At 41.6% G+C, this 27,402-nt stretch overlaps 1 protein-coding gene across 5 annotated transcripts in view; it reads right to left on the bottom strand.

Annotated features, from left to right (window-relative positions):
• col11a1a (collagen, type XI, alpha 1a) overlaps positions 1–27,402 on the bottom strand; it is a 124,794-nt gene that overhangs the window by 70,152 nt on the left and 27,240 nt on the right. The window contains exons 5-22 of one of the 5 annotated variants that reach the window (XM_080417211.1): positions 26,998–27,123; positions 23,061–23,153; positions 21,999–22,088; positions 19,082–19,372; positions 16,716–16,781; positions 16,125–16,166; positions 15,970–16,032; positions 11,896–11,970; positions 11,426–11,509; positions 9,889–9,945; positions 7,719–7,772; positions 7,346–7,399; positions 6,029–6,082; positions 5,782–5,835; positions 3,334–3,387; positions 2,612–2,656; positions 1,884–1,937; positions 1,723–1,767 (exon numbers count right to left, since the gene is read on the bottom strand). In XM_080417211.1, the coding sequence (XP_080273337.1) occupies positions 1,723–1,767; positions 1,884–1,937; positions 2,612–2,656; positions 3,334–3,387; positions 5,782–5,835; positions 6,029–6,082; positions 7,346–7,399; positions 7,719–7,772; positions 9,889–9,945; positions 11,426–11,509; positions 11,896–11,970; positions 15,970–16,032; positions 16,125–16,166; positions 16,716–16,781; positions 19,082–19,372; positions 21,999–22,088; positions 23,061–23,153; positions 26,998–27,123 (1,401 nt within the window). Of the gene's footprint in view, positions 1–1,722; positions 1,768–1,883; positions 1,938–2,611; positions 2,657–3,333; positions 3,388–5,781; positions 5,836–6,028; positions 6,083–7,345; positions 7,400–7,718; positions 7,773–9,888; positions 9,946–11,425; positions 11,510–11,895; positions 11,971–15,969; positions 16,033–16,124; positions 16,167–16,715; positions 16,782–19,081; positions 19,373–21,998; positions 22,089–22,340; positions 22,527–23,060; positions 23,154–26,997; positions 27,124–27,402 lie in introns of all 5 variants that reach the window. The other 4 variants (XM_080417212.1, XM_080417214.1, XM_080417213.1 and 1 more) reach the window with 4 other exon arrangements.

The raw sequence follows: 27,402 nt of genomic DNA, 5'->3' as shown, positions 1-27,402 counted from the left end.
CTCAACAAAATTTGGAATTCCGTACTTTTACTTTTACTTAAAAATGTGAGTACTTTTTCCACCACTGCTCACTAGTATGTGAAATATATACTTACTCCAGGAAATATCATCACAGTATGCAATAATGGACACTATGCTGCTATAAATGTCCCACAATACAATGCAGTAGCTGCGAGAACAACAACAATGGTGGATACTAAAGCTCTGCTGTAGTAACTCTTCAGTTTAAGTACAAGTATACCGTTTTACTTTGCTAAGTGTTATATTGAATTAGTTAATACAATTTGTATAATGGCTGCAACGCCACTGGTTTGTCACCAGATGGCGTACTTTCTAACATTCCTTGTGGTTTGATACCAGCATAATATCAGAAATGAAACATAATATTGTGTAGGCACTAACAATGTGGAAGAAGGGTTGGGAGACATTTTGAGACAAAACAATCACTCACAAAGAAAGACTTACCACTCCTGTTAGTAGGCAGGGGGGAACAAATTACAGTGAGATGGTTGATATTGACATGCTGTCTTCTACTTGGCAATAAGACAGTCATTAGATTAGATTGCCTTTGTGAGATTAGACTAGTTTTAGTCAATGGGTCATAATGGGAACTGAGTTCAGAATCTCACAACCTAGCTCGATATCTTAACATCTAACATAGCTTTTAGAGAAGAAACAAATCATTGAAGACAAGGTGGGCATGTCCTATGGTCATCATCGTACATCTGATATTTTCAATAGGTACATTTCTCACCTGCCTGTTTAACCACATAAGATCTATTTACTTCGTCGAACTGAGGAATAGTGACAATATCAGAGCTACAAGCTCACACAAGCTTGTAGATCTGCTATTTTCTCTACTTGTTATTTATTCATTTTTAGACGTGTTTTGAAATGTTTAGAATTTTTAGAAAGTTTGGCCTATAATGATGACATGCCCAAAATAGGGACTCCAGGTTTGAAAGTGGTTCAAAACAACCACTTTTCTCAGGTCTTCTGAGGCACCCTCTTAGTTGACCCTTGACCCCCACAGCTGTGCATCCTACAAGAGACTTAACCTTGCCTAGACCTAGCCTAAACAGTGCGAAAGCTATAGCAACAACTCATCTCAAAGCTCACACTTCAGAGGGCCGTACAACGGTTTACAAAGTACAACAGCGCAGTGGTGGAAAGTAACTAAGTACATTTACTTAAGTACTGTGCTTAAGTACAATTTTGAGGTATTTGTACTTTACTTGAGTATTTTCAACTCCACTACATCACAGATCCAAATATTGTACCTTTACTCCACTACATTAATTTGAAAACTTTAGTTACTAGTTACTTTTAGATTTAGATTGTTATTACAAAACGTACATTAACCACTTCAGCCCTATATACATTTCGGCCATTTGAAAATAGCAGAGCTACAAGCTCACAATGCTTGTAGATCTGCTATTTTCAAAAGATTTGAAATGGGACATTCTGCATAATGAGTACTTTTACTTTTGGTACTTTACTTTGGTGCCAATACTTTTGTACTTTTAGTACATTTAGAATTCCGGACTTTCACTTGTAACAAAGCATTTCTATATTGCAGTATTGATGCTTTTACTTAAGTAAACATTTTGAGTACTTTTTCCACCACTGCAAACAGCGGCGAGAGAGACAAAGCTTTGTAACGTGGCAGCAGAGATGTTTCAGCCGTCACATTGGGGAGGGGAAGGTGTTTCATATCCGTACCATGTTTCCTTTGGGACCGTGAGGGCCGTCCACGCCAGCGACACCCTGCGGAGATACCAAACAGTCAGATAAGAGATAACACTCTGTCACAGCTGTGTCTAATATCAGTTTATAAAGGAAGTGATGTTAGGGGGGACGATGGATGCGTCATGAGTACTCACAGGTTGTCCGGGGGGGCCAGGTGAACCTCTAGGTCCGAGTAAACCTCGAGGACCCTGTGAGGAAAGGAAAAGAAAGAACAGGTTAAAATAGAGTGATATTTATTGTCTATTTTACTGTACTGTACTTTGTACAATGTTTAGTGTGGTAAGACTGCCCCCTGCTGGCCAGAATGGTGAAATACAGTCCATATGGAGACGTTTGCGTTGCAGTCTCCTGTCAAAGATTGTAATACGCTGATAACTTCAGCAGGGTTTCTGTAGATTTAGGCAAGTTAGATTTAAGACTTTTTAATCTCGAGATGGTAGGAACCCTACCATCCCTATTCTGGGGGGACATTCGCCAAAAATAGCCGAGTTGTGAGCTTGTAGATCGGCTATTTTCGGAGAGGAGATTTAGTGACAGTGTAGACATTTTTTATTCAATATACCTGTCGTTCCTGGATTTCAACTACAGTACGTACGTAGGGTTTAAGTGATTAAGACCAATTTATCAATAACAAAAAAGCAGTAATAGAACAACATGATCCTATGTCTTATTTTACCTGTCTGTGGCATTTTTAAGACCTTTGAAGCATACCTTTTAAGTCTTTTTAAGGCCTTGTTTTACATAAATTAATGTAAGAATGTAAGTAAACCCTGTTAAGGTTAGCAGTGTGCATGCCCTAATGAGGATCATTTAGCTTGATCCCAAACCTTGTAGTGCTGAGATAATGAAAAAAAAGCCTTACGCTCTCTCCAGCCAATCCCCTTGGTCCGATCTCTCCATCCTCGCCCTGAAGAGAGAGAGAGACAAACGTCAGCTCATCAATAGCACCTTGTTTATACAAGCAAAAAATACATTTTTTATTTCAAAGCAAAATGACCTGGGAGAATGGGCCATGTTATCTTTAAATCAGCGATTTCCAACCAGTGGCATGGGGACCACTGGTGGAACGTGAAGATATTGCAAGTGGGCCCTCAAATAACGGGATCTGTGTCATTTTAGATTTGAGCTATAACCAAGTATTTTATACTTTGGGCTATTTTTTGAAAAAACATGAAAATGTGTGCAAATCTTTGAATACGTATATATTTTTTAATTTTTTTAACTCAAATCTTTACTTCTGCAGGTTCCTGGAACAAAATATTTTACAAATGTTCGCTTTAAATATATATATATATATTCAAAGATTTGCAAAAACAAAAAGATTTCAAAACATTGCAGATCTACAAGCTCATAGCGCGGCACTCGGTGCCACGCTATGAGCTTGTATATCTGCTATTTTTGAATAGCCAAGGAAATCTAAAATGACACAGAGGCGTTCCCGGATTGACAGCAGCTGAAATGTATTGTAACTCAATCACCACAGTGTCATTATGCTGAAAGACACTGACGATGACAACTTCAAAGTTGTGTGAAGACATGAGACAAAGTGGTGGCGAGTAAAGAATATATATATACGTTACTTACTCTCTGGCCGTCCTCTCCGTGGGCACCGGGCGGTCCCAGGGGTCCCAGCTCTCCCTTGAAAGTAAAGGAGAATGGAAAGAAGGTAAGAAACTGAATGGATGAGTGGGTGGATGGATGAGTGGGTGGATGGATGGATGGATGGATGGATGGATGGATGGATGGATACCACACACCCACTACTATCTTTTACTCACTGCCTTAAGTTGGGCACAATCAATAAATCATAACAGATATCGTCTCGAAATCGAAACCTCATTATGTTCAAAACTGTTACTTTTCAGGATTCAAATAAAAAAGTAGCAGATATACGTTTGCGAGACGCGTTTTGAGACGTGTTTCGAGACGCGTTTTGAGCTTGTGGATCTGCTACTTTTGCTACTTTTGTGTGACGTTGTAGTGCGATGAAGTAGGGCATTCATTTACGAACAAACACAAAAAGTTAGAATATGGAGTTAAGATGTTTCTGCCCGACAGCAACGAACAACATACTGTAAATGGACATGTGTTCGTCTACACATGGTATTCAAATGCTGGCCAAAACGGAAGAAAGATCCTACCACCCCCCACCCCCCCCAACCCCCTAGCCTATTTCTTTCTGTCTTTCTTTTTCTTCCTTTCTTTCTTTCTTTCTTTCTTTCTTTCTTTCTTTCTTTCTTTCTTTCTATCTTTCTTTCTTATTTGCTATTTCAGTGATACTAAGAACATATTTGAAAAGAGAGAACTAACAGTGACATGCCACGGTTACATGGCATGAAGCTATAGCTACAGTCATGTGTGCCATGACATGTTGAAAGGTTCTGCAAGAGTTCGCATGTTGGCACACAGAACTCTTTCCATGCTCTCGACTTAACGCATGTCCATCGTTCGCATTAAACAAAACGATATCCACCTATTCACTGGATTTATTCTGAATCCATTCATAACAATAAACAGGGAATTCATTCAGTCATTGTGTAGTACAGGGGTCTTCAACGTTTTTCAGGCCAAGGACCCCCTAGCTAAGAGACAGATGAAGCAGGGACCCCCCACTACATTCTGTATAAAATTGTGTTGCAGATTAAACGTTTTCATAGATTTCATAGATAATTGGATTCATTCCAATGTGTATTTATTTAAGCTCAATATTTAGTCAACTTGACTGTTGGCTTTTTATTTTTCCCTCTACACCAAATCTCCAAAAATAGCAGATCTACAAGCTCACAACGCCTCGCGCCGTGAGGCGTTGTGAGCTTGTAGATCTGCTAATTTTCGGCTAATGTTCCCCTATCACACAAAGATTTGGCGGACCCCCTGTAGTAACTCTGAGGACCCCCTAGGGGTCCCGGACCCCCTGTTGAAGACCCCTGGTGAAGTATATACAGCATTTACTCAGCATTATGATCTATAGCGAAGATACGGAAATTTTAAACCGGACCAATGAATGCTGCCAAGTATGCGTTATTACATCCAAAACTATGTCTGTCCCGACTCCAACTAATGGCTAATCCCTAATAACAGAGGGGTTTCATTTGATGCCAGTTTGGGGTCTAATCATACTTACGCATCATAAGAAAGAGCAGCGTTTCAGTTGTAAGCTTAAAAACATGCAGCTCAATTTGTAACACTGCCTTCTTAAAATCTACCACTTCACCAATCTCTGGGCACAAATCTCACGGCTAATACGCCGAAATCTGCAATAATAAATACCATTATATTGACAAAACGACTTTCCTAAGAATGTGTTGTGGTTTTCATAATGACACCAATGTTTTACGTAAGAAGCCTTTTGTGTTGGAATGGTTTCATGACACCCGTGGAATAACTGGAAAGGCTTTAAAGAAAGATCAGTGATCAATGCAGACCTCTAATCCATCATCATCTTGTGAATGTGCTCAGAATAAATTATGTTCATAAACAAGGCTCATCTCTAATCTTAGACTTAACTCATTCAGTGCCATTGATGTCGCCGACGTCACGTTTTTCATAAGCCCAGAGTGCCAATGACGTCACCGACGTCATAATTTTAATTATTTTTTTAATTAAAAAACGTTTTTTTTGTTCAGAACCCAAGATATCATGATTTGAAGATTTGCTGCTCCATTCACTTCTTGTTTAACTTCTTACTGAAAAAGGCTGTATCTCGGCTCCTGAGCACTTTTTTTTTACAATGTATTTTTGGCCTTGGCACAGGGATGATAAAGCCAGAAATAAGTTTGGCACTGAATGAGTTAAACATGATTTTGGTTTCTTAGCCACTTTTTAGTTGTTGTTGTTTTTTATTTTATTTTTACAATTTACAATTACCATTTTCAATTCAGGCATTTAGCAGATGCTCCTATCCAGAGCGACTCGCTAGTGCTCTCGTTTCTATCTTTTGTGCTTCTAATAGGCCCTAAATGAACTGTAACTGATCCAACGTTAATGTCATGCCCTACTCTACTGTACAAGGGAGGTCATTGCTGTACTCACTCTGTGTCCCTTCTCACCAGGCAGTCCAGGCAGCCCATCAAAGCCACGGTCACCCTGCAGGAAAACACAGAGGTTACTGGATGCTATCGCACAGGCGACGGCCATCGGATGGCAACAGATGGCATCGTACATGATTTTATATTAGAATCATCAGTCATCTCAGACTGTACTATCGGAAAAAGCCACGCAAACACAGAAAAAAATGTGCCTTTCGTTCAACAGCTTGACCTCTGGAGAACTCTTTTACCTTGGAACCCGACTCTCCTGGCATTCCACGGCCACCATCAGCTCCTGAGCGACCCTGGGACAGGTGCAGGTTTAGGTGAAGAGATGCAAAGGCAGAAAGGGGAGACATGGGAGAAGCTGTTATCAACATGAACGACCCATAGATTTTATGTTGCCCTGATCGGAGTCATCTTTATTTTCAGACGTGTGCGCGCCATCATTTGAAAGAAGAGAGAGGATAGAGCAGGAGAGATACAGTAAGAAAAGAACACAGGATACAGACAGGTCAAATAATCAAAGATATATAACACAGATAGCATGTGTAGTACCGGGTATGCACATGATGTTTATAACATTAGCATCGTATTATGCTATAATAATGACCCCCAGGTCATTCATTTTCATGGGGGGTGGGGACATGTTATATCCCTGCTTCTGATCAGAATTAAGTACATGCATTTCCTTTTGGAAAGTGTACACTGTCTGATATGTTTCATATTCATGCTGGATTATATCAGAACAATTTATTGTTTTCTTATTTCTAAATTTACGTTCTCTACATTACATTAACCCTGGCGTCCCTATTGTGCGCAAAGTTTTAATATGTCTCACAGTTTTGTAGCACTATGTCGAAATGTTTCACGTATTTTTTTTTGTATTCAAAAAAGTGAAAATAGAAGATCTACAAGCTCACAATGTGTCGCGATGTGACTCGTTGTGAGCTTGTAGATCTGCTACTTTCACTGTTTGTCATACAAATAATTATGTATCGGGCTTAAGTGGTTAAGAGAATTACCCCCCTGCCTTTTTAGTTTTTAGTTTTGTTTTGCTTGTACAAATCGAACTCTGACCACACCGATATAATTAGTAGCCCAACAATCACATAATAAATGGTCAAAATACCTTTGGGATCTGTTTACGGATTGATTCTTTCTGCAATTTACTAAGCAATCATATTGTGAGTCACGAATTAAGCCAGATTTCTAAATGTGCATGCGACTGGTATGTGTTTGTAGTAGTCAGTCAGGTTAAGACGCTTGGCCTGGTGGAGTGACTATTGTTGGGTCCCACATCCATTGGCATTCTTCCTGTTGTGCCATTTTCAGAACAGATTAACTACTTTGCCATTGATCCTGGGATTGGAGGCTGTGCAGGCCTTTTTTAGGCATAATATCGAGAATGCGTTTGTTGACTAAGCCTCCCTCTCTCTCACTCACTCACACGCACACACACACGCACACACACACACACAACACACACACACACACACACACACACACACACACACACACACACACACGGGCAGATTGGGCCCAGCCAGGTCAGTGAGTTGACTCACCCTCTTGCCAGCTTTGCCGACTTGTCCCAAAGATCCTTGGACACCTCTAGGACCCTATGAACGACACAGAGACACACTCAGTACCCAGCCATGTCTGGGCTAATCAACAAGTAAGTGTATGGCAGCTGGACAGGACATTATGGACAGGGCGTTTATGTGTCAGTGTGTCAGTTCTGGACATGGGACATGATGTGTTTGTGTCAGTTCTGTACGGGACATTAACGTATCAGTTCTGGACATGGGACATGATGTGTTTGTGTCAGTTCTGTACGGGACATTAACGTGTCAGTTCTGGATGAACTTTATGTTGCCACTATATGTCAGCTGTGGATTGACTTCATGTCGTCAGTGTGTCAGTGTTTTTTTCTCGTACCTGAGGTCCAGGGTCTCCACCTTCACCCTTCAATCCAGATGAACCAGGTCTGCCCTGAGGAAAAAGACCATAAACTAAACAAAAATTGATTCACATTTCTGGGCATGCGGTCCATAAAATCTATATAGCAGAAAGACAAAAGTCTAAAGCCAACAGCAGATGGCGATGTTTACCCAACTATGTATCAATGTTTCAAGCATTCTTTTTCAATGTTTCTCTGAGAGAGCTTGCTTTTAGTACAGAGGCATGGACTCACAGGTATTTAAATAAATGCATATTAAGGCCATTCATCCTTTAACTAAGGCTTCACCCAAGGGCAAATATTGTGTTCTATGTAGCAATGAGGGGAATTTGTATGCAGTTTTATCAAATAGGACCAAACAATGCTGTCCATTTTTTAGCACTGCCAACTTACTGTACAGCATAATGACAGGTATGTGAAATCCTTTTGATAGAGCTATTATACATCTGAAGCCTAAGACGTGGGGCTATATTAACATAATTGGGTACTTGTTTGTCATATACTGTACTGTACTTAAGTCTAAAATTCTGTTGCAAAATTGTGGGTCTAGGCAGAGAATTTGGGGCATTCTGTCTGGCTACAGACAAGTAAAGCTAGTGATTTGGCAATTACAGAGAGACATTAGCATCATGAAACGCTTCGACTGTCTCAAAAGGCAGGTTTTCAACGTGTATTCAATTGAGGAGAGAAAGTATACTCTTTGAGGCACTCGGAGGTAAGCGAATAAAAAGCCTCAAATTATCTAATCTTGTTCACTGTTTCATATCTACTTATTTCCACATTATTTTAGCCTATTATCTTGGTTTCTGGCCTGTTTGAAGGGCAGGGTCTTTTTTTTATACAAAGGCTAATTCTTCCAGCTCTTTCACAGGGCAATTTTTTTTTGCCTGCAGATAAATAGTGGATCGAGTATCAACAAGCCTGAGAGAAAGGGGGAGGGGGTCGAGAGAGAATGACTGTGACATTTTCTTGGCAGCTGGAAGCACCTAGATAACGCAGCAAGTCAGCGATGTCATTAAGCTCCGCTACATGACCACTCAGGGCTGATGGGGACCATAGTGGTCTGAGCAGCCCATTGTTTCGTATCAGTTTCTTTTTAAAGTGCAGTACTCTGGGACAACTTATTCGAATATGTAGACACACCAAAGCTGCTACATGATCTAAGCCAGTGATTCTCAACCTTTTGATATGCATTAGGCCAAAAATATTATCATTACTTATCTATGTACTCTGTATAAATGTAACAGTGAAGTTCTCGTATGTTCTCTAATTTTGTTACGTGGCTTGGTCGAATGCTCGATTGTGATTGATCAATCACTGTTGCTATGGACAGAGAGTGCTGCGCACCTGAATCAATCAATCAATCAATCAATTAATCAATCTGTGGTGCTTGGTTTTTGCCGTCTTCAACATGGCAGCCATGTAAATGTAATTTTATAGTTTTACAGTAACAAATGTTGAAAACGTCTGAGGTGAGAAATAGGAATTTTGATTCATATTTGATCAACGACCATGTTGTGCTGGACGGCCTATCTAAAGGAATATTTGCTTTACCGTGAGCTTAAAATGTAATTGTTTTGTTGTTATATTTTGCGTCAATTTATACATTTCTTTATTACGTAACAGTCAGGCAGTCATTAATTATTGAGAAATAAACACAGACTTGTTCATTATCCCTTGTGTATTTACTTATAAATAAATAATGGTGAAGATAACTGTCAATCATTCAGACCCCCCTGGAACCCCCTCAATGACCCCCGGGGGTCCCCGGAACCCATGTTGAGAACCAATGATCCCAAGCTTCTTATTTTCTCTCTGACAATACTGCATACAGACCCATGTGCGGACAAAGGCGTCCCAAATATACCTTTTCAGTCCAAATAAATTAACATTCATGTTCCTCCTACTGTATTTGTGTATGTGTGTGTGTGTTGTAAGCACAGCTGTTTCCAGGAACAGTACAGTGGACATTTGGGCTTGTGTGTGCGGACAGTTAAGTGTGAGTTAAACACAGGTTTAACACACAGACAGTGCTGCAGGGCTGTCCATTCATTTTGTTTATTCAGCCAGGCCTCCAGGCATGAAGTGTGTTTGACGCAGGAGGGGCTTCATGTGTTTGGTGGACGTAAAAAGAACATTGGAACTCACCACCGGCCCAGATCTTCCTGTCAGACCCATGGGCCCTGAGGGGCCTCTCATAGCCAGCTGTGGGACCAAACAAAACAATGAGGGTTACAAGAGTGGCAGATAAAATGAAGGAGAAAAACATCCCTTTTACAAAGAGGTCATTTCTAAAATGTCTTTAAAAAAAAAGGGAAGGCGATGTTTAAATAAAATAAATCTGTTACTCAACTGGCTTTGCTGAGGACAGAAATGTTCAATGTAATCTCTCCCACACTATCTCACAATCAACTCCAGCTGAGTGCAACTGCCTACATAAAAGCTTTTGATTTCTCACTGTTGAACATTGAAACATATAAACTATCAGGTTATTTTCATAAAGTATTTCTGTAAGTGGTGGCTGTTTCGTTTTGGGACGAAACCTACTCCTTCCCCTCTTCTCTGTGTGTGTGTGTGTGTGTGTGTGTGTGTGTGTGTGTGTGTGTGTGTGTGTGTGTGTGTGTGTGTGTGTGTGTGTGTGTGTGTGTGTGTGTCTGTGTGTGTGCGTGTGTGTGTGTGTGTGTGTGTGTTAGGGCATTCACGAATAGTGATTTTTAGCATTCGAATTATTCGACCTATAAGTATTCGAATATTCGATTAATCGATTTGATTATTAAAAAAAAATATATATTAAATGGCATTGATGACTCGACTCAAGGAATGCGAGTTGACGTCACACCAGAGCTCACAGCTGCGTGTCTGCTGTAGAAAAGCCACTAAAAATATATATATCTAAAAAATATATATATGTAGGCTACTGTGGTCGAATAGTGGTTTGATAGTCAAATATTCGATTATTCTGTTAATGCCCTAGCGTGTGTGTGTGTGTGTGTGCGTGTGTGGATTAAGTTGAGGTAGTGCTTTTATGTTGCATCCAACAGGGCTGCGCAGCTGTGCTAAGGGCCCTGTGATTGACAGACACTGATTGACTCTTCCACGTTTTGGTTTCTGCAGAAAGCCCACCCAGCGCTTGGGGCCGGACCGGTGTGCAGGAGACACATGATGATGTGAATTCACGCGACCGAGATGGTTTACCAGGCTAGACTCCCCACACCTCAAGGCCAAACCAAAACTCCCCCCCCCCCCCCCCCCGGTGTTGTCCACCTGTTGGTGCAGCCCACCCGGTTGGGCTGTGAACCCCCCACAGTATTTTTAACAGGCTGTCCTACTGTCTGTCCATCTGTTTTATGTGGCTGTCTGTCCTGCCTGCTCGGCGGGTCTCCTTATAGCCTCACAGGGCCAAGAACAACCTCTGTGCGCAAGGCATGCATAAACATAAACACACACACACACGCGCGCGCAAAATCACATAAGATGCTCATTATGATATTAACATGCACATATACACACGCACACGCACATACGCGCAAACGCACACACACACACACGCACACACGCACACACGCACGCACACACACACACACACACACACACACACACACACACACACACACACACACACACACACACACACACACACACACACGCACACCGACTCGATCCACAGCCATTTTGCTCTACTCACCCTGGCCTGGGATAGGATTGCTTGAGCCTGGGCTTCCTGGGCAGAAACCACGGGACCCTTCTCTCCATCCCCACCAAAGCGGAACTGTAACACACACACACACACACCAACACTGAAGATTTTGCAGTGCACCAAAATGTCACTGGAACTACTCATTCAATAAGAACAATGGTTTATCAAACTTTGTTTATTAATTTCAAGGACCCCACAATTTTTTGAAAACAATCGAAAATCACAAATCTTTTCTTCTAGGTATCCTTGGCACAAACTCCTTTCAGATGGGGGATTGCGGCCAAAATACATATCAATTTGGGGGTCCTTGACATGAAAAAGTTTGAGAACCACTGCTTTAGGAAGCACGGCTCTCCCCACAGAATATGGCGGCCGCGGTGAGCGACACATCGCTCCGATGAACCGCAGCGGCCAATGAGGTACCTACGTTTATGTATCTATGGTTGGGGTACACTTACGGGCAGCATCAGCATGGTACCTGGGGGTCCTGGCATACCATCAGCACCGGGGAGGCCAGCACGACCATTGGGACCCTGGGAGAGAGGAAGAGATGGAGAAAGAGGGGGATTAAACATCTATCAGGAGACCACAAGAGGAGGTCAATGTGAATTCTCATCGAAAGGAGGTGTCATTCACTGCCGCTGTTTTTCCTTTTTCTCCTTTGTACTTATAGGGCCCTATCTTGGCCGGTGCCTTACCCCTTAGCACTACCCGCTACCTGAGAATTACGCACAAGGCAGCTGGCACTGTCACTAAACAATATTTTACGGCCACACTACCCGCTATACATTATGCTCCGTTATTTGCGCCTGGAGGTGTGGCCATGTGTTGTTGCATTATCCCTAAAATTGCTATCTTGCCCACACACGTTTGGGAAAGCACATAGCGGATTCTAAAACCACCCGCTGTGCCAAATTCGTTTGGTAGAGCGTGCCTGCAATGGACATGTCGGGAGTCGGGTCGGGCGCACAACGGCAAAACATTCAGAGGCTCCCTCTCTCCTAATTCTCCACGAATCTCTGTGATTAAAATGTTCCTATAATCAGCAGAAGTGAGAGTGTCAATTCCTTGTGTCAATTGTGTTTATATAGATGATAGTCTATTCAAAGAAGACAATTTGTGCCGTGCGATGCCATTCGCTCCAAATTACACCGTTTTTAGAAATCCTTTGTGCAGGAAATAAAGAACGGATTACAATAATATATCATTCTCATTAATCAGTAACATGTAGGTGATACTTATGTCTATCAAATATGGTTTTATTGAAAGGCAATCAAAGGCTAGTGTAAGAAGCAAACGTCGGGTGTATAGTGCCCAAGTTATTGGCGCCTCAGTGCGACCGCAGAATCAGAGTGAGTGGCACGGACGCACGGCACTTCTGAATTAAGTGATTGTGAATGTGATTGTCATTACAATTGTACTGTAATCCACACAAGTGTGACTGTTCATTCCTTGAGTCAATAAATTGTGTTTTTATCAGCAGTTGCCAGTTAAGCTTATAAAAGACTAATACAATGTCTTTTGATCTGCATTTGCTATAGGTAACCACACCAGACCATTTTGTTTAATTAATCCAGAACAGAAGCAGATTGCTGTATTTTAAAGTTCTCTATAACCAGCAATGTTTGAGTGATAATTCTGTGTATCAAATATCATTTTATTCCAAGGCAACGACGCTCTTCCATGGGCAGAGAGGGAGAGAGAGTAAGATTTTCCTGGAGATAATGGCTTTGCGCAGTCTTCTCTTAAAAGCAATGGCATCTGGCACAGTGATTTATTTATTTTATTATTGTAACGCCCAATGCATAATGTAACGGGTAGCGCAGGTGTTTTAGGGATGAGGCTGGTGTCCGAAGAAGATAGCAGCCTTTGCACGGGAACAGCTTTAGCAATGCTAAATCTCCAAATAGTGGGTTTAGCCACTTCGGTCCAAAATAGGGGGGTTTGTGTTTGTATTTGTTGATGACATGTATTGTTGTGTAAATTTGTTTATGCTATCTTGATGAATTGAATACATAGGACCACAATGGAAACAAGTCCCCAGGACTTTTTTGTGATATCCTTTTAGCCTTAATGTCTGACTCGTGCCGTTAACATTGTTGACTAATAAAGTATTCAATCAGAGTTTTCATGAATTGTAAAGGGGAGAGAGAGCAATAGTAAGAAAAGGACAGAGAGGGATGATCAGAATTTTATCTCCTCATCCACATGCATCTATGGTACTCCTTTTCTATAGAATTGTGGCTTTTCACTTATATTAGGATCAGAGTAGGGCTGCCTGCAAATATCACTTATTCACTTAGCGATTATTAGATCACTTTTTTGATCAATCGAATAATCGATTAAGCACTTAAACATTGTTTTATATTTAGTCACACAACGGTGTCGTGCAAAAATAGTGAAAATAGCAGATCTACAAGGTCACAACGTGTCGTGATGCAACGCGTGGTGAGCTTGTAGATCTGCTATTTTCACTATTTTTGGATAAATTTCTTATGACATGCCCCAAGGGGTCGATTATTAACTTATCGATTATCGATTAATGTTATTATATAGTAGATTAATTTGATTACTTTGATTAACTGTTGCACCCCTACATCAGAGTTCGGTGATGACACATTATGATATTCTGCCAGACTGACAATTTTAACAAGATCTACAGAGATATGCCATTGATCGATTGATATAGTAAGCATCTCTGAATCAGAATCTGTTTATTTGTCACATCTCAGTTTACAGGCGTTAAAGCAGTGGATGAAATGCGTCTTGCGTCGCATTTTTTCATGCGTGCTCCATCGTTTTGTATTATTCAGTGAGAAGAGAGACGATAAGAGGTAGAGCCAGAGCAAAGGGAGAGAGCACACACAAACATTTCTAATACTATACTTGTGAGGACATCTACATTATAGGAAGGTCATTTTATGAGTGCCATTCTTTACCTTTTTATTTGGCCAATTTTATCTACAGGTTCACAACACGTCACGTTGCGACGTGTTGTGTGCTTGTAGATCTGCTATTTTCGGTGTGCAACAGCAGTGTATGAAGTATATAAATCAGGCCCAAAACCCTGACCCCTAACCTCTAAATGCCCCAAACTGAACCTTTTCCTAATTGTAGTGGCAAATTCCCTTACTCTAAACATCTTTTTTTTAACCATAACAACAACCATTTCTCTTGTGAGATCCAGGTAATAGTCCTCACATCTATGTCTCAAATTCTACAATATTACAATATAGTAGTAATATAGTAAGTACACATACACGCACATGTGTGTATGCATATGTGTGTACACACACACACACACACGCACACACGCATACGCATATGCACACGCACACGCCCACACACGCACACGCACACGCACACGCACACGCACACGCACACACACACACACACACACACACACACACACACACGCACACGCTGGAGGTGGGACGCTGGTGTGATTAGCATGTGTCCTGCACCCCCTAACCCTCCTCCAGCAGACAGAACAGTCCTGCCTGTATCTAAAGCCATGCCACTGACTCCTGTCCAAAACCAACATCCTCTTCCATGACTGCTGGCGTGTGTGCGTGCATAATGTGCGTGCGTGTGTGTGTGCATGCGTGCATATTGTGTGTGTGTGTGTGTGTGTGTGTGTGTGTGTGTGGGTGTGTGTGTGTGTGTGTGTGTGTGTGTGTGTGTGTGTGCGTGTGCGTGTGGAAGAGTGCGGTGAGTTTCAGAACCTAATGAGCTATGCGCTAATGATCAATTATAGCCTTACCAAAAGGAAAGTCAGTACAAACAGCATTCATTTTCTCTCTTCAACGCGAGCTTCAGCATTTGGCAAGTTACAGTGGTGTAAAGTAACTAAGTACATTTACTCAAGTACTGTACTTTACAAGTACTGTACAATTTTGAGGTGTTTTTACTTTACTGGAGTATTTCCAGTTTTCAGTACTTTTACTTCTAATCCACTACATCTCAGAGTCAAATCTTGTACTTTTACTCCACTACAATTATTTGAAAACTAGTTACTTTGCAATTATCAATTATTATATTATAAAACATACATTAACCACTTTAGCCCTATTTTATACATAGGCTATTTGAAAATAGCTGATCTGCTATTTTCAAATATGCTAGTACTTTTACTTTTGGTACTTTAAGTACATTTTGATGCCAATACTTTTGTACTTTTACCCAAGTAAATTTTGAATTCTGGACTTTTACTTGTAACAGAGTATTTCTATATTGCAGTATTGGTGGTACTTTTACTTAAGTAAAGAATTTGAGTACTTTTTCCACCACTGGCAAGTTACTCATTCATCTCAATGAGTCAGGTCAGTAGACAAACTAACCCTGTAGCACTTTACAGTAACCCCCCCACCCCCACCACACACACGCACGCACGCACGCACGCACACGCACACACACACACACACACACACACACACACACACACACACACACACACACACACACACACACACACACACACACACACACACATAAAAGTGGGCTGTACAAGGGACATAAATAGCAAAACTCACCCTGTCGCCAGGATCTCCAGCCCCGCCTGGGGGTCCTTGTAGACCTGAGGGACCTGGAAGACCCTAAAGAAAGACAGCGGGGTCAGCAGAGCTCACCTCAACCTGAGTATTGTGTCATTTCTGAGCGTTTTCTCGTCGTAGAATAATATACTCACAGCTGGTCCGGGGCCGCCGGGGGGTCCTTCAATCAGCATGCCCTGGGAAAGACAAGCATATTCTGTCATGTTTAAAACCAGTGGTCAAAAGTAACTAAGTACATTTACTCAAGCATTGTACTTAAATGAGTACAGTTTTTACTTTTTCTTTTTACTAATACTAGTATTTACATCTTGATACTTCTCCACTACATGTCTTTGGCAGCTTTAGTTACAAGTTACTTTGTAGATAGATCATACATTAACCACTTATAATGAGCATTAGTGAGGACAAATTATATGACAATAAGGTTGAAAATGGGCGCTCCCTTAAGCCCTATTTAATACTTTGGCCATTAAAAGATAGCTTGGCTATTAAAAAATAGGAAATTATTTCAATAATAGCACATTTGTCAAGAAGTTTTGAATTTCCTTTTCCAAACTTTGGCCTATAATAATGACGTGCCCAGAATTGGGACGCCAGGGTCAAAGTTGTTAAGGCATCTGATATAGTTCATGTAAAGTCGCAGCACTGTTTCAACAGGATTCTCCCTCGGGACCAAATGCGATCATTTCAAGGGGTTCAGCGTTGTGTTTTTGGGGGTGTCTTACAGGTTCGATCACCGCTGGTTCGCCCTTCTCTCCTTTCTCACCGAAGGCGCCTCCCGCACCTGCAACCTGAGAGGTAAGACAGCAACCACTGTGGTTAAGATTCATCCCATGCTGTCTGCGGCCCGTGGATAGTTGAATAACCACGATGAGCAACAATGAAAGAAAAAGGTGTTTCAACTACCCAAAAAAAAAGAAGAATATGCACTGCATAAAGATAGGATAAATCCAACCGTTTGAACAAACCACGGCTGAAATATCAATCGATATCATATTCTTTTGTTTAGCTACTCGGAAAGAGAGTGGATAAAGATGGAGATGAACTACCGTGAAGATAACGGTTACTAAAACAGGCACAATGTTAGTAAAGAAGAGTGAAGGGGGGACCTCTATGGCTCTATGGAACAGCAGCCATATTGGAAGGAAATTGGGCCTCTTCCTTTACAGGTGTTACCAATGTTACTAATTAAGGCTCTGTTCCATTTAGTGTAGCACAGTGGTTCCCAAACATTTAAATTTCAAGGACCTCCATAACTCTGAGAGTGTACAAATGGAACCAAATGGACCCGTAAGGGTTCATTTGGTTCCATTTGTACACTCTCAGAGTGACACACCCGTAAGGGGCCATTTAGAACCCCGTCAAGGATCCACTAGGGTCCCTGCCTGGACCACACTTTGAGACCCACTGGTGTAGAAGAGTGTTTCCAGTGAGCCAACATGGACAATATCAGCGCCCTGACTCTGTGCGACCAGAATGGAACAGAGCCTTAATTAGTATCATTTGGTAACACCTGTGAAGGAAGTAAGGAAGAGGTACCGATTTCTTTCCAATACGGCTGCTGTGCATAGACTCTATTGGAGCCGTAATGTCACCGCATTCCTATGGTTCCGTGTGTTTTAGAAGGACTGATTGAGACAGAGAGTAAAACCTCTTGACATGCAAAACACTCAGAAGTCACAGATAAAATGACAGATCACCAAACAATCCCAGTGTTCATGTGAATGTGAAATGATCATTTTTTTGCACTTTTTCAACTGGAACAGACGGGTGAACATATTTGTGCGTGTGCGTGTGTGTAGGGATCTGGTTAAAGGGTTGACGATAGGTGGATATAGGTGAAGGATTACGACAGGTAAACCACTAATATAAACCTAGTGCTGACAACATAAACAAGCCAAACAGCAATCAAATCCAAACAGAGGACTCGTACCGTGTGAACTCAAACTGAATGGAGGCTCATTCTAAAAGTTAAACACCTCAATAAATAAATGGACAGAATTGATATTCATGTGTGGATAAAAGTGGAAATCAAAAGAGTTAATCTAAATAAACATATTTGTGTGTGTTTTTTTCTCTTCGTAAAAATGAAGGCCCTATTTTATACTTTGTTGTATGAGTGTTGCAAAAAAGTAGCACAAATAGCTGGCTTACACAGCTCACACATTTAGATCGGTTATTTTCAAAAAAATTTGAAAGATTAAGTAAGTATGGAAGTAAGTAGGTAGGTAAAAAAAAGCATTAACAAGAGCTTGTGACTAAATAATAACTACGCTACAAAGAACACAGGTTATTTTTTCCATTTCCTGAAAAGGAAAGGTTTTGGACAAGGTTTCCAACCGAGAGCGACGATACACAGTACAGGATCTGCGGGAGAGAAGTGTGTGTGTGTGTGTGTGTGTGTGTGTGTGTGTGTGTGTGTGTGTGTGTGTGTGTGTGTGTGTGTGTGTGTGTGTGTGTGTGTGCGTGTGTGTGTGTGCGTGTGTGTGTGTGTGTGTGTGTGTGTGTGTGTGTGTGTACACTGGGCAGACAGCTGGCTCTGTGGTATGGGTTAATTACTGTGTCCTGGGGCTTATTGGGAGAGATATGTCACTGACAGACTGCTTGTTAGAAAACCGAGGAGGAGGAGGAGGTGGAGGCGGAGGAAGAGGAGAGGGTGGAGAGTGCGTGCATGCGTGCGTGCGCGCGCGAGTGTGTGTGCGCGTGTGTGTGTTTAATCATGTGTTCATGCTGTTCTTACATCATGTAAGATGATGTAAGAACAGAAAGTGCCGCAGTGTGAATATGGACAGTTACAAAATATGACTTACTACATCACAAAGCACCTGCCAAAGGAACAACAACAGACAGGGTAGAAGGGGGTAGATCCCACACACACACATACATGACAATGACACATTCCTCATGCCAAAGCTTGTCGACCAGGCATGCGACGGACCGGAAGTGAGATCCAGAGACAAATGTGAACACAGCAGCTATACAGAACACGCTACGGGAAGATATCATGCACACACCCCCCGGTGGTCGGAACGTCGAGAGGGGTCCCGTAGTGCGGTCGTCGCAGAGGGGGGGGGGGCGGTGAGGTACTTACGGCGCTCTCCGAGACGTCGGTTTCGGCGGCCACCCCTGGCCCCACCTGGTCGTCGTAAGTGTTAGCCGTGGGGTTGGGCAGACCCGTGCCATACTCATCATAAAGTCCATAATCATACACCTTCCTGTCAACCTCGCCCAAGTCATACTCCTTGAGGTCATACTCCTTAAAGTCATACGCGTCCGCGCCGGCGTCCACGTTGGCCCCCACCGTTTCCGGGGCAACACCGGTGGGCTCCAGGCCAGGAGTGGCGTCGGTGACCAAGTCACCGACAGCGTGCTCCTCCACAGCCTGTTACAGGTGTTACCCAAGCGAAGGAGCGCGGGGGGGAGAAGTGTCAGGGAATAGGGATGTTAGTTAAGCAAGTTAAGGGGCAAAATAAAATAAATTATCCATTATCAAAGCTTTGCAGTTTGTAAATGAATTCAGCATGATATGGAGAGAACAAAAAAAATCTACAGTATGGCAATGGTAACACCTTATTTATATCCCGAAATAATGTTTAAAAAATAATCAAAACTGTTCTTCTGTCATCAGCAACAGCCCAGTTGTACGACTGCAGTGGTTCTTAACCACATGTGGTTAAGAACTTTATAAATTGAGTACGAAGGACCCTAATGGAAACAAGCCGTATGGCTTTATTGGGTTTTAAATCCTATTAGCTGACCTTGTATTGAACTGTACTTTCATGTGCTTATTTTCTGCAAACTTCTAATAAAGTATTCAATCAATCAATCATGTACTCTGGGGGACCTATTCTGGGGGGAAACATTCACTGAAGAGATTTGGTTGGAAATACTGGGGGACCTAGTATAGAGCCCTGGGGGATCCCAGTCAGCTAAGTATAGTTAAGTGGTTTGATGTAAAAATAAATACCTACTGTACTCTTCAGCCACAATATGAATTATGTATGGTTCCCCTGTGGCTTAGCCTTTTTAACCACGTTATCACAAAGTCCGGGGTTCAAATCTGACTCCGGGCTTGTGTTGTACGTCAACCTCCTTCTCTATTATCCTTCTCTATAATCAACTGCCTGTCTCTTCTCACTGTCTACTGGAATGAAGGCTTAGAAAATGATCTTCAAAAAAATTATGTATTGATTAATTTACTGTTCTGGCCTATGGCCATACCTGATTCCTTCACATTGTATGCTGTATGTACGTAGCAGTACAGTGACCTCTGTTATCCTGTACAATCTGCAGCATGGGCTGCAGTTTACCTCAGGTTCGGTAAATTATGGGGAATAAATAAAGTGTTACCGTTATGATTGAAGGATATCATTATCGACTCTGACAATCAAATGGTAGTCAATCATTCACGTCTGAGACAGACTTGATGTTATCGCAGTCTACCCCAACATCATACAATCACACATGATGTGTTGATATGTGGTCCAGCGATGCCCGATTTATACTTGAATGTCGGTGTCACGTACCAGGAAAAAAAGCTGATCTACAAGCGTGTAGATCTGCTATTTCTGGAGCGCGACACCAGGACATAACCATGTATAAGTCAGGCATAAAGAAAGACTGAGATAGATGAAGCATGTCTGAAATGACAGGAGAAGCTTTTTTTCTTTTTTTTTTGAATGGCAAATCAATCAGCAAAATAGTAGTCATGTGCAGCAATACAGTATAAAGTACATCAAAGAGCAAAATGTAGTTGTGTGCAGAAATACAATGTGCATCATAAAACTTGGTGGAATTTACTGTTCAAACGCCACATTTCAGGAGGTTTTCAATAGCCAATTGTGATGACTTTATCATGAGATTTAAGACACCACTTCATCCTAACACACACTTGTATTTGGCACAGCACCACAACCAAAGTCTTACAGAAATTTGAAGAATGATTGTTGTGTATTTTAGCTCTGGTGGATAGCTAAATGGATGTAATTATACAGATATACATGGCAATGCTCCCATCACATCAAATGATTATGCTCATGATGCCCGTGTAATCACATCCAATTTGGCAAACACCCTTATAGCAATGCAAGTTCATAGTTGGCTGTGAGGAGAGATTTATGCCCCGTTGATCAGAGTTCATTTAGAGGCAATTAGTGGAACTGGTGATCAAAAGCCACACCAATGAATTCACTTCAATTCCATTGAGGCACTGCTCTCAATGCAATCTACAAGGACGTCCTAAATCCTGGGTAAGGCTGCAAGTCTTGTCAACTATCCAGCTTCTATGGTTAACAAAACAAGTATCAATCTTTCCGTGACACCTTTGAAGTACGACTTTGACAATGGAAGACTTTATTTCTTATGTCTTGTGTGCTAAATGTCCAAATTGAAAGAAAAATGCTTTGGGGTAACGTCATCTTCATCTTAATTTAACGCTGTGTTTCTGATTAACAGGAAGAGCCCCCAAACCCCCCCAGTGAACATAACCATGAAAACGTCCTTGCTCATTTCCCATTTCAAACTTGACATATTTTACCCCAGAGAGCCCACATAGTGTGAAACACGTCAAACAATTACTTGGTTCATTCGAAAGAGCAAAGTATCGGGTTGATTCTCTGTTGATTGTAAACCATAATTTCCAAAATATGGGGGGCTGGGGAAAAAAAGCTGCAGCCTTAGCCAAGATTGAACTAAATCGCAGAGAGAGCTACACATTTCCTGCAGGGCAGTCCACCATGTCACTTTGTGAGGAAATCAGAATTTGAAAAAAACATGGCGTACACTGCACAGCAGAGAAAATGCATCGTAGCTCAGTTCTGCCACCAACAAAGCCCTACTACAAGTAGGTTTGGGGGGAAAAACACAACAATTGCTTCCAATTGTTTTGTCTTTAGTCATTTCATACCAGGTACTTCCTCGTGGTCATGTCTTCCCGGCTCACACCGAAAAACATCTCTAATTTTTTTTTTCTTTTAAGTAGGCCAAAGTGAAGATGGAAAAACATTTACCTCGCTGGGTCCGGTCACGGTATCGGGAGACTGAGTTTGAGCAGTTCCATAGTCAGTGTCTGTATAGTACTCTCCTTCTACATTGTTTAGCTGAGTTGTGATGGAAAACAAAAAAAAGGGGGAAAGAAGAATAAAAGGAAGGGTTAACACAGAAGCTCAATACAGAGGTTAATCGCTCGGGGATCATCTCGCGCTAAAGACTCCACTATAGCACTACAGAGAAGAGGGGGGTCAGCTACTGAAGATCTTGTTCCACCATCATAGATTTTCCCCACCGTTATTCCGAGGAGGGAAAGATCATGATGGGATCTCGTTCGTTGCTTGGCTCGTGGTGATTATTACCCTAGAATCGCCCCTGTGTCGCGCCGGCGCTGTGGCCTGGTAGCCAGGCATCGGTCGCTTCTTCTTAGCGGCAAACTTTTTAGCCGGCGATTTTTTGGCGGCCAAGAACTTTAAGGGCTTGGGCTTAGATTTACTGAGGGACTTTCTGCTCCTCTTCTGTTTCATGGAGACGCTACGTTTCTTTCTCTGCAAGAGGTTGCGGGGCAACAAAGAACACCAAAGACAAACATAGCACATTTATAGAAAAAAAAAAGAATAAGGAAGGTTGAACTCATTTAAGCTGATGTGAGGGAAAAAAGAGAGAGAATGTTGCAACATTATGAGACAACCAGGGTCAGACAAAAACATGAAAACAGACAGTGTAGGCAAGGTTGTGTTTCAGAATCTCTTCAGAACTATTCTATGATAAGGCGGCTAGCGCCATTAGACTGCCATGGTTCTCAAAATGCAAAACATTGTGTTGCTGAGATCTGATAATAAATACAATAGTCCTTAAAGACATGCTGGAGCGCAACCGGACACTCGAAGCAGAAGGTATTTGATGAGTGAGAGAAGGTAACACATTAAGTTGGAATGACATGGATGAGACACATTGACACACAAGACAACTGCAGGAGAGAGAGGGGACTCGAGAGAGCAGGATGACTGACAGGAGGGGACATCACTTCACGGGACACACGTTTTCTTTTTTTTCTGTTTCCTTTTTCCCCAAGAATTTACCTGAGGTTCAGAATAGTCTCCAGTTGGAACGGTCTCTGTGGCTCCTTCAGAGTAATCATAGAACTGAGTGTAATCTAAGTCATCAATAGAGTACTGGAGAGGTCAAGAAAGAGAGAGAGAGAGAGAGAGAGACAGAGAGAGATGGGAGGGAGAGGAGCTGTTAGCATTAGCATCACTGTTGTAAAGTGGAATTAGAAGATACATAAATATAATTCTGAGCATTAAAAGCACAATGACACTTTGGTAGAGGTTTTGGTTGGGTAGCTACCGTGCCGTGATGACTTAATTGGCAACTCTGCGAGATATCTTACTCTGTTGCTCTGTTGCTAACAGCCTCCTCGCTGACATACATTGCATGGTGAAACACGTCTCAGTCAATCTTTAAGCACATAAACAAACGCAAACAAAGCCGATTCTGCCAACATATAGCATCACAAAACCCAGCAGGGATTATTATTAAAAAAAGAAAATTCAATCATGTCAACTTCATTTTGATGTAGCTATTTGTATTAGGAAGAAGACCCGGACTGGATCCATGGATTCGGATTCAGATCTTCAAACCGTAAAATCAACAGGAAGCTTAATTTTATTCGTTATAACAAATGCCATACTGGGTTTTGTGACGTTATATATCGGCAGAATCTGCTTGTTTGCGTTCATTCATAGGTTAAATCAGTGACTTTACGAGCTGTGCAATTTAAGTGAATTTGAAATATAAATGTCTAATCAACAGAACAGAGCAAGATGTCTCACCGAGTCGCAAGTTATCATGGCAAGGTAACTCGAAAACCGAAACCTCTACCAAAGTCGTATTTTGCTTTGGTAGCCTATTCATGGCAAACAATAGCTGAGTGAAGTATTGTCCCAATAATATGACAAAAGCATATTCATCTGCAGAAAACACATTTTTATCTGCAATCAATACTTCGTTGTACTGCATGGTCATGTATTTTACCGACAGTGTTAAAAAATAACATCTGCAAAGCAAGGTTAGAACTTGTTGATAAGCTAATTACCTCAACTTATCAACAAACAATGATGACATAGATGATAAAAGAAAAAAATAACTATTGTTGTAACATGTCAGACTCATTCTATAGACCAGTGGTTCTCAAAGTGGGCTAGATCTGCTATTTTTGAACTTGAAGAATTATGAAACAATTTGAACAATTTTGAAAAGTATATAGTCTTCTCTTATGGGGGCCCCTGGCACAATTCCTTTCAGATGAGGGTCAAATACGTATCAATTTGGGGGTGCTCGACATGACAACGTTTGAGAACCACCGCTATAGACATGTAAACAGGTGGGGTGTTAAAGAGCTCGTTAAGTGAAGGTGAACATCAGGAAATGCTATAGGACACACGAAATGCCAGGCCAGCTGCATTCTGGAGGATATCGTCATGGAACTTTCTATTCTAACTCCCAGCATGAGGATTAGATCCTTCAGGACATCTAAAAGCATGCCACATTAAAAGGGTGCTTGATTTACTCAAAGTGTACCTTGTTACAGTTCTAACGTCCCCGGCCCTGCGTATTATGTTTCACCCAGGAACAGTAAAATTGTGGCTGGAGCTTATCAAAGCAGTCTCTCCACAAACATAAAACTAAGTTTAAAGTGACTCTGAAGTGGGGCTGGGAGGGAAAACGCACGAGCACAAGCAAGCTTGCTCATAAATGTTTATCACTCCATGCTGCGACTCGAAGGCAAAGTCTGAACGTGCCCGATGTGCTTAATTGATGAAAAACAATGTGATGTCACTTAACTGTTTCCAGCTTTCCAGGCTTAACATAATTATCTCTCAATAAAGTTGCCCTAGAGCAATGGATCAGCCTTCAAATCAAAGTTCTGAACCTTAATCCTTTGTGCAGTTGAACAAAAATAGACCCCTCTAGTGTCCTTTAGTTTTCCATGATGTCAAATTCATCGTGCTTTCTTAGACTTCCGACCATCGGCAGCACTTTTTTAATCGTCTAATCGCAATTATTTAGGATCATCGCAATTATTTTGCATAATCGTCATAATCGTTTCCGTGTTGAAAAATGTTCATATAGTTTCAAACATTTTCAAAAAGTAGTGGAAATAGCCGATCTACAAGCCCACGACGCATCGCATCGCGATGCGCTTGTAGATGTATTCATTTTCTATTAATGTTTTTTAGTTATTAAATATGCCAGTAATTTCTTTGTGTATTTAGGATATTTGTCATATCTGCAGAGCATGTTCTAAAACAACATTCTTGTCAATATCATCCATTAACCTCTTACAGGTGGTTGAAATGAGTAATATTGACTTAATGGCCTAGGATGCTGGTCTTGCTTTATCTGAATGTCTCTGCTCACAAGTGCCAGCATCACAGGCCTAACAAACGAGGTTAATAGGATTTTCCGTTGCAAGCTGAGATATCAAAAGAAAGGTGGATGAGGGAGAATGGGGGTGTTGGAGGAAGAGACGTGGTCCCTACTCTTTTCATTGAGTGAACGGCACACCCAGGACTAGAGCCATAAGTATAACATTCATTATTCCGCCTCCCCTTCGTTCTAGTTAGTCCTGTCTTTGAACTGGAATACGCCACAATCTGAAATGACGTATGTATATGCATGAGAAATATGCATAGCTGATAATCTACAGTGGTTCTCAAAGTGAGGGTGTTTTAAATGGACCCTTTTACTCTGAGAGTGTGCAAATGGATTTGGTTCAATTTGTACACTCCCAGAGTTAACTTAACCTTAACCATTAAATCCGGGAACGCATCTCTGTCATTTTAGATTTATTTTGGCTATTCAACTCTGTGCCGCACTATGAGCTTGCAGATCTGCTATTTTTGAAATATTGTGAAAATGTGTGCAAATATATAGTTTTTGAAAGCGAACATTTGTCAATTTCTTTTTTCCAGAGACCCCCCCCCCCCCCCCCCCCGCAGAAGCAACGATTTGAGTTACAAATGTTTGCTTTAAAAATACATATATTCAAAGATTTGCACACATTTTCACGATTTTTCCAAAATAGCAGATCTACAAGCTCTGCTATTTTTGAATAGGCAAAGAAATCTAAAATGACAGAGACGCTTTCCCGGATTGAATGGGTTAAGGGAGTACTTGAAATTAAAAAAGTTTGAGAACCACTGATCTATGACTGTAATTTACTATACGTACATGAACGGTTATTATGACATAATATTGAACACGCCAGAGAGTTGTTGAGGCGCGTGCTGGCACCTGCTCTCATCCTGGAACATAAAACTGTGGCTTAGCCGCGCACTGTAACAGCTCTGCAAAACGCATTAGCAGAACAAGCCAAAAGGCTCTCCAAACTGGACACAGACACAGCGGAATTCAAGGAACTTTCCCTGGGATCCAACAAGTTACTCAGCAAAAAATACAACAACTGAGAAACCGGGCATGCGGACAAGTAGCTCTACTGTAACGCAATCTTAAAGGGATAGTTCACCCAAAAAAGTACTTATTTTCTATCAGTTACACATTGAATTCAGAGACTTTTTTGTCGCATTCCTAAGCCAGTAATTTGATGACCACCGGTCATCATCAAATTATTGGCTTAGGAATGCGACAAAAACATCTCCATGAATTCAAGGCTCCATGGGGTGAGTAATTGATAGGAAAAAAGTCATTTTAGGGGTGAACTATCCCTTTAAAAGCCCTTTACCGAGTTAGAAACAGTACGGTTAGATCTGAGGGGGTTTATAAATCTGAAACGTCTTCCTCTCAAATTGTGTTTATCACCCATAAACACACCAAACTATCTTCCTTCGCCATGTTCCGTGTGTCAGTGACTCATGATCACGCTGAATGACGTCCAGGTTGATCTGTCCCCGCGAAAGGAACAAACACGGTTACAAAATGAACCAAGAGGGCCCTCAAACAGTTCCCTGCTGAACCCCCCGAGGGCCCAACACCCCCCTCCCCAAGGTGACTGACCTCATCGTCTGGCTCCTGGGCCTGCAGGGACTCGGCGTGGGGGATGTCACAGTCTGGACTGTAGTGTTCACAGTAGTCGTAAGCTGCTTTGGGATCAGCTACAATCAGAAGTTGCTGGATGTCGCCCTGCAGAGAAAAAGAGAAAATCATGGTAAATACAGGTGTACAGTGGGGGTCATCAGGAACAGACTTTCAAGACTTCAACAACAGCGTTTTATCATGTATTAGTATTTGATGTTTTGAGATCATTTACTGTACATAGCTTACAGTGGCTGACTATTATAAATGCACAGTATATTGAGTCAGTAGAACTTGACAGCTCAGAGGGAGAGAGATCAGTGACACATATACTGTACAGTATGTCACTTAGTATAAAAGGTTTATGGTAAAAAGTATAACATAGGC

Source organism: Gymnoscopelus braueri, assembly GCF_963280865.1.
Source record: "Gymnoscopelus braueri genome assembly, chromosome: 21".
In the NCBI taxonomy this organism is placed as follows: domain Eukaryota; kingdom Metazoa; phylum Chordata; class Actinopteri; order Myctophiformes; family Myctophidae; genus Gymnoscopelus; species Gymnoscopelus braueri.
Note: the sequence above shows the minus strand (reverse complement) of the source record. Positions and strands in the feature narration are given on the sequence as shown.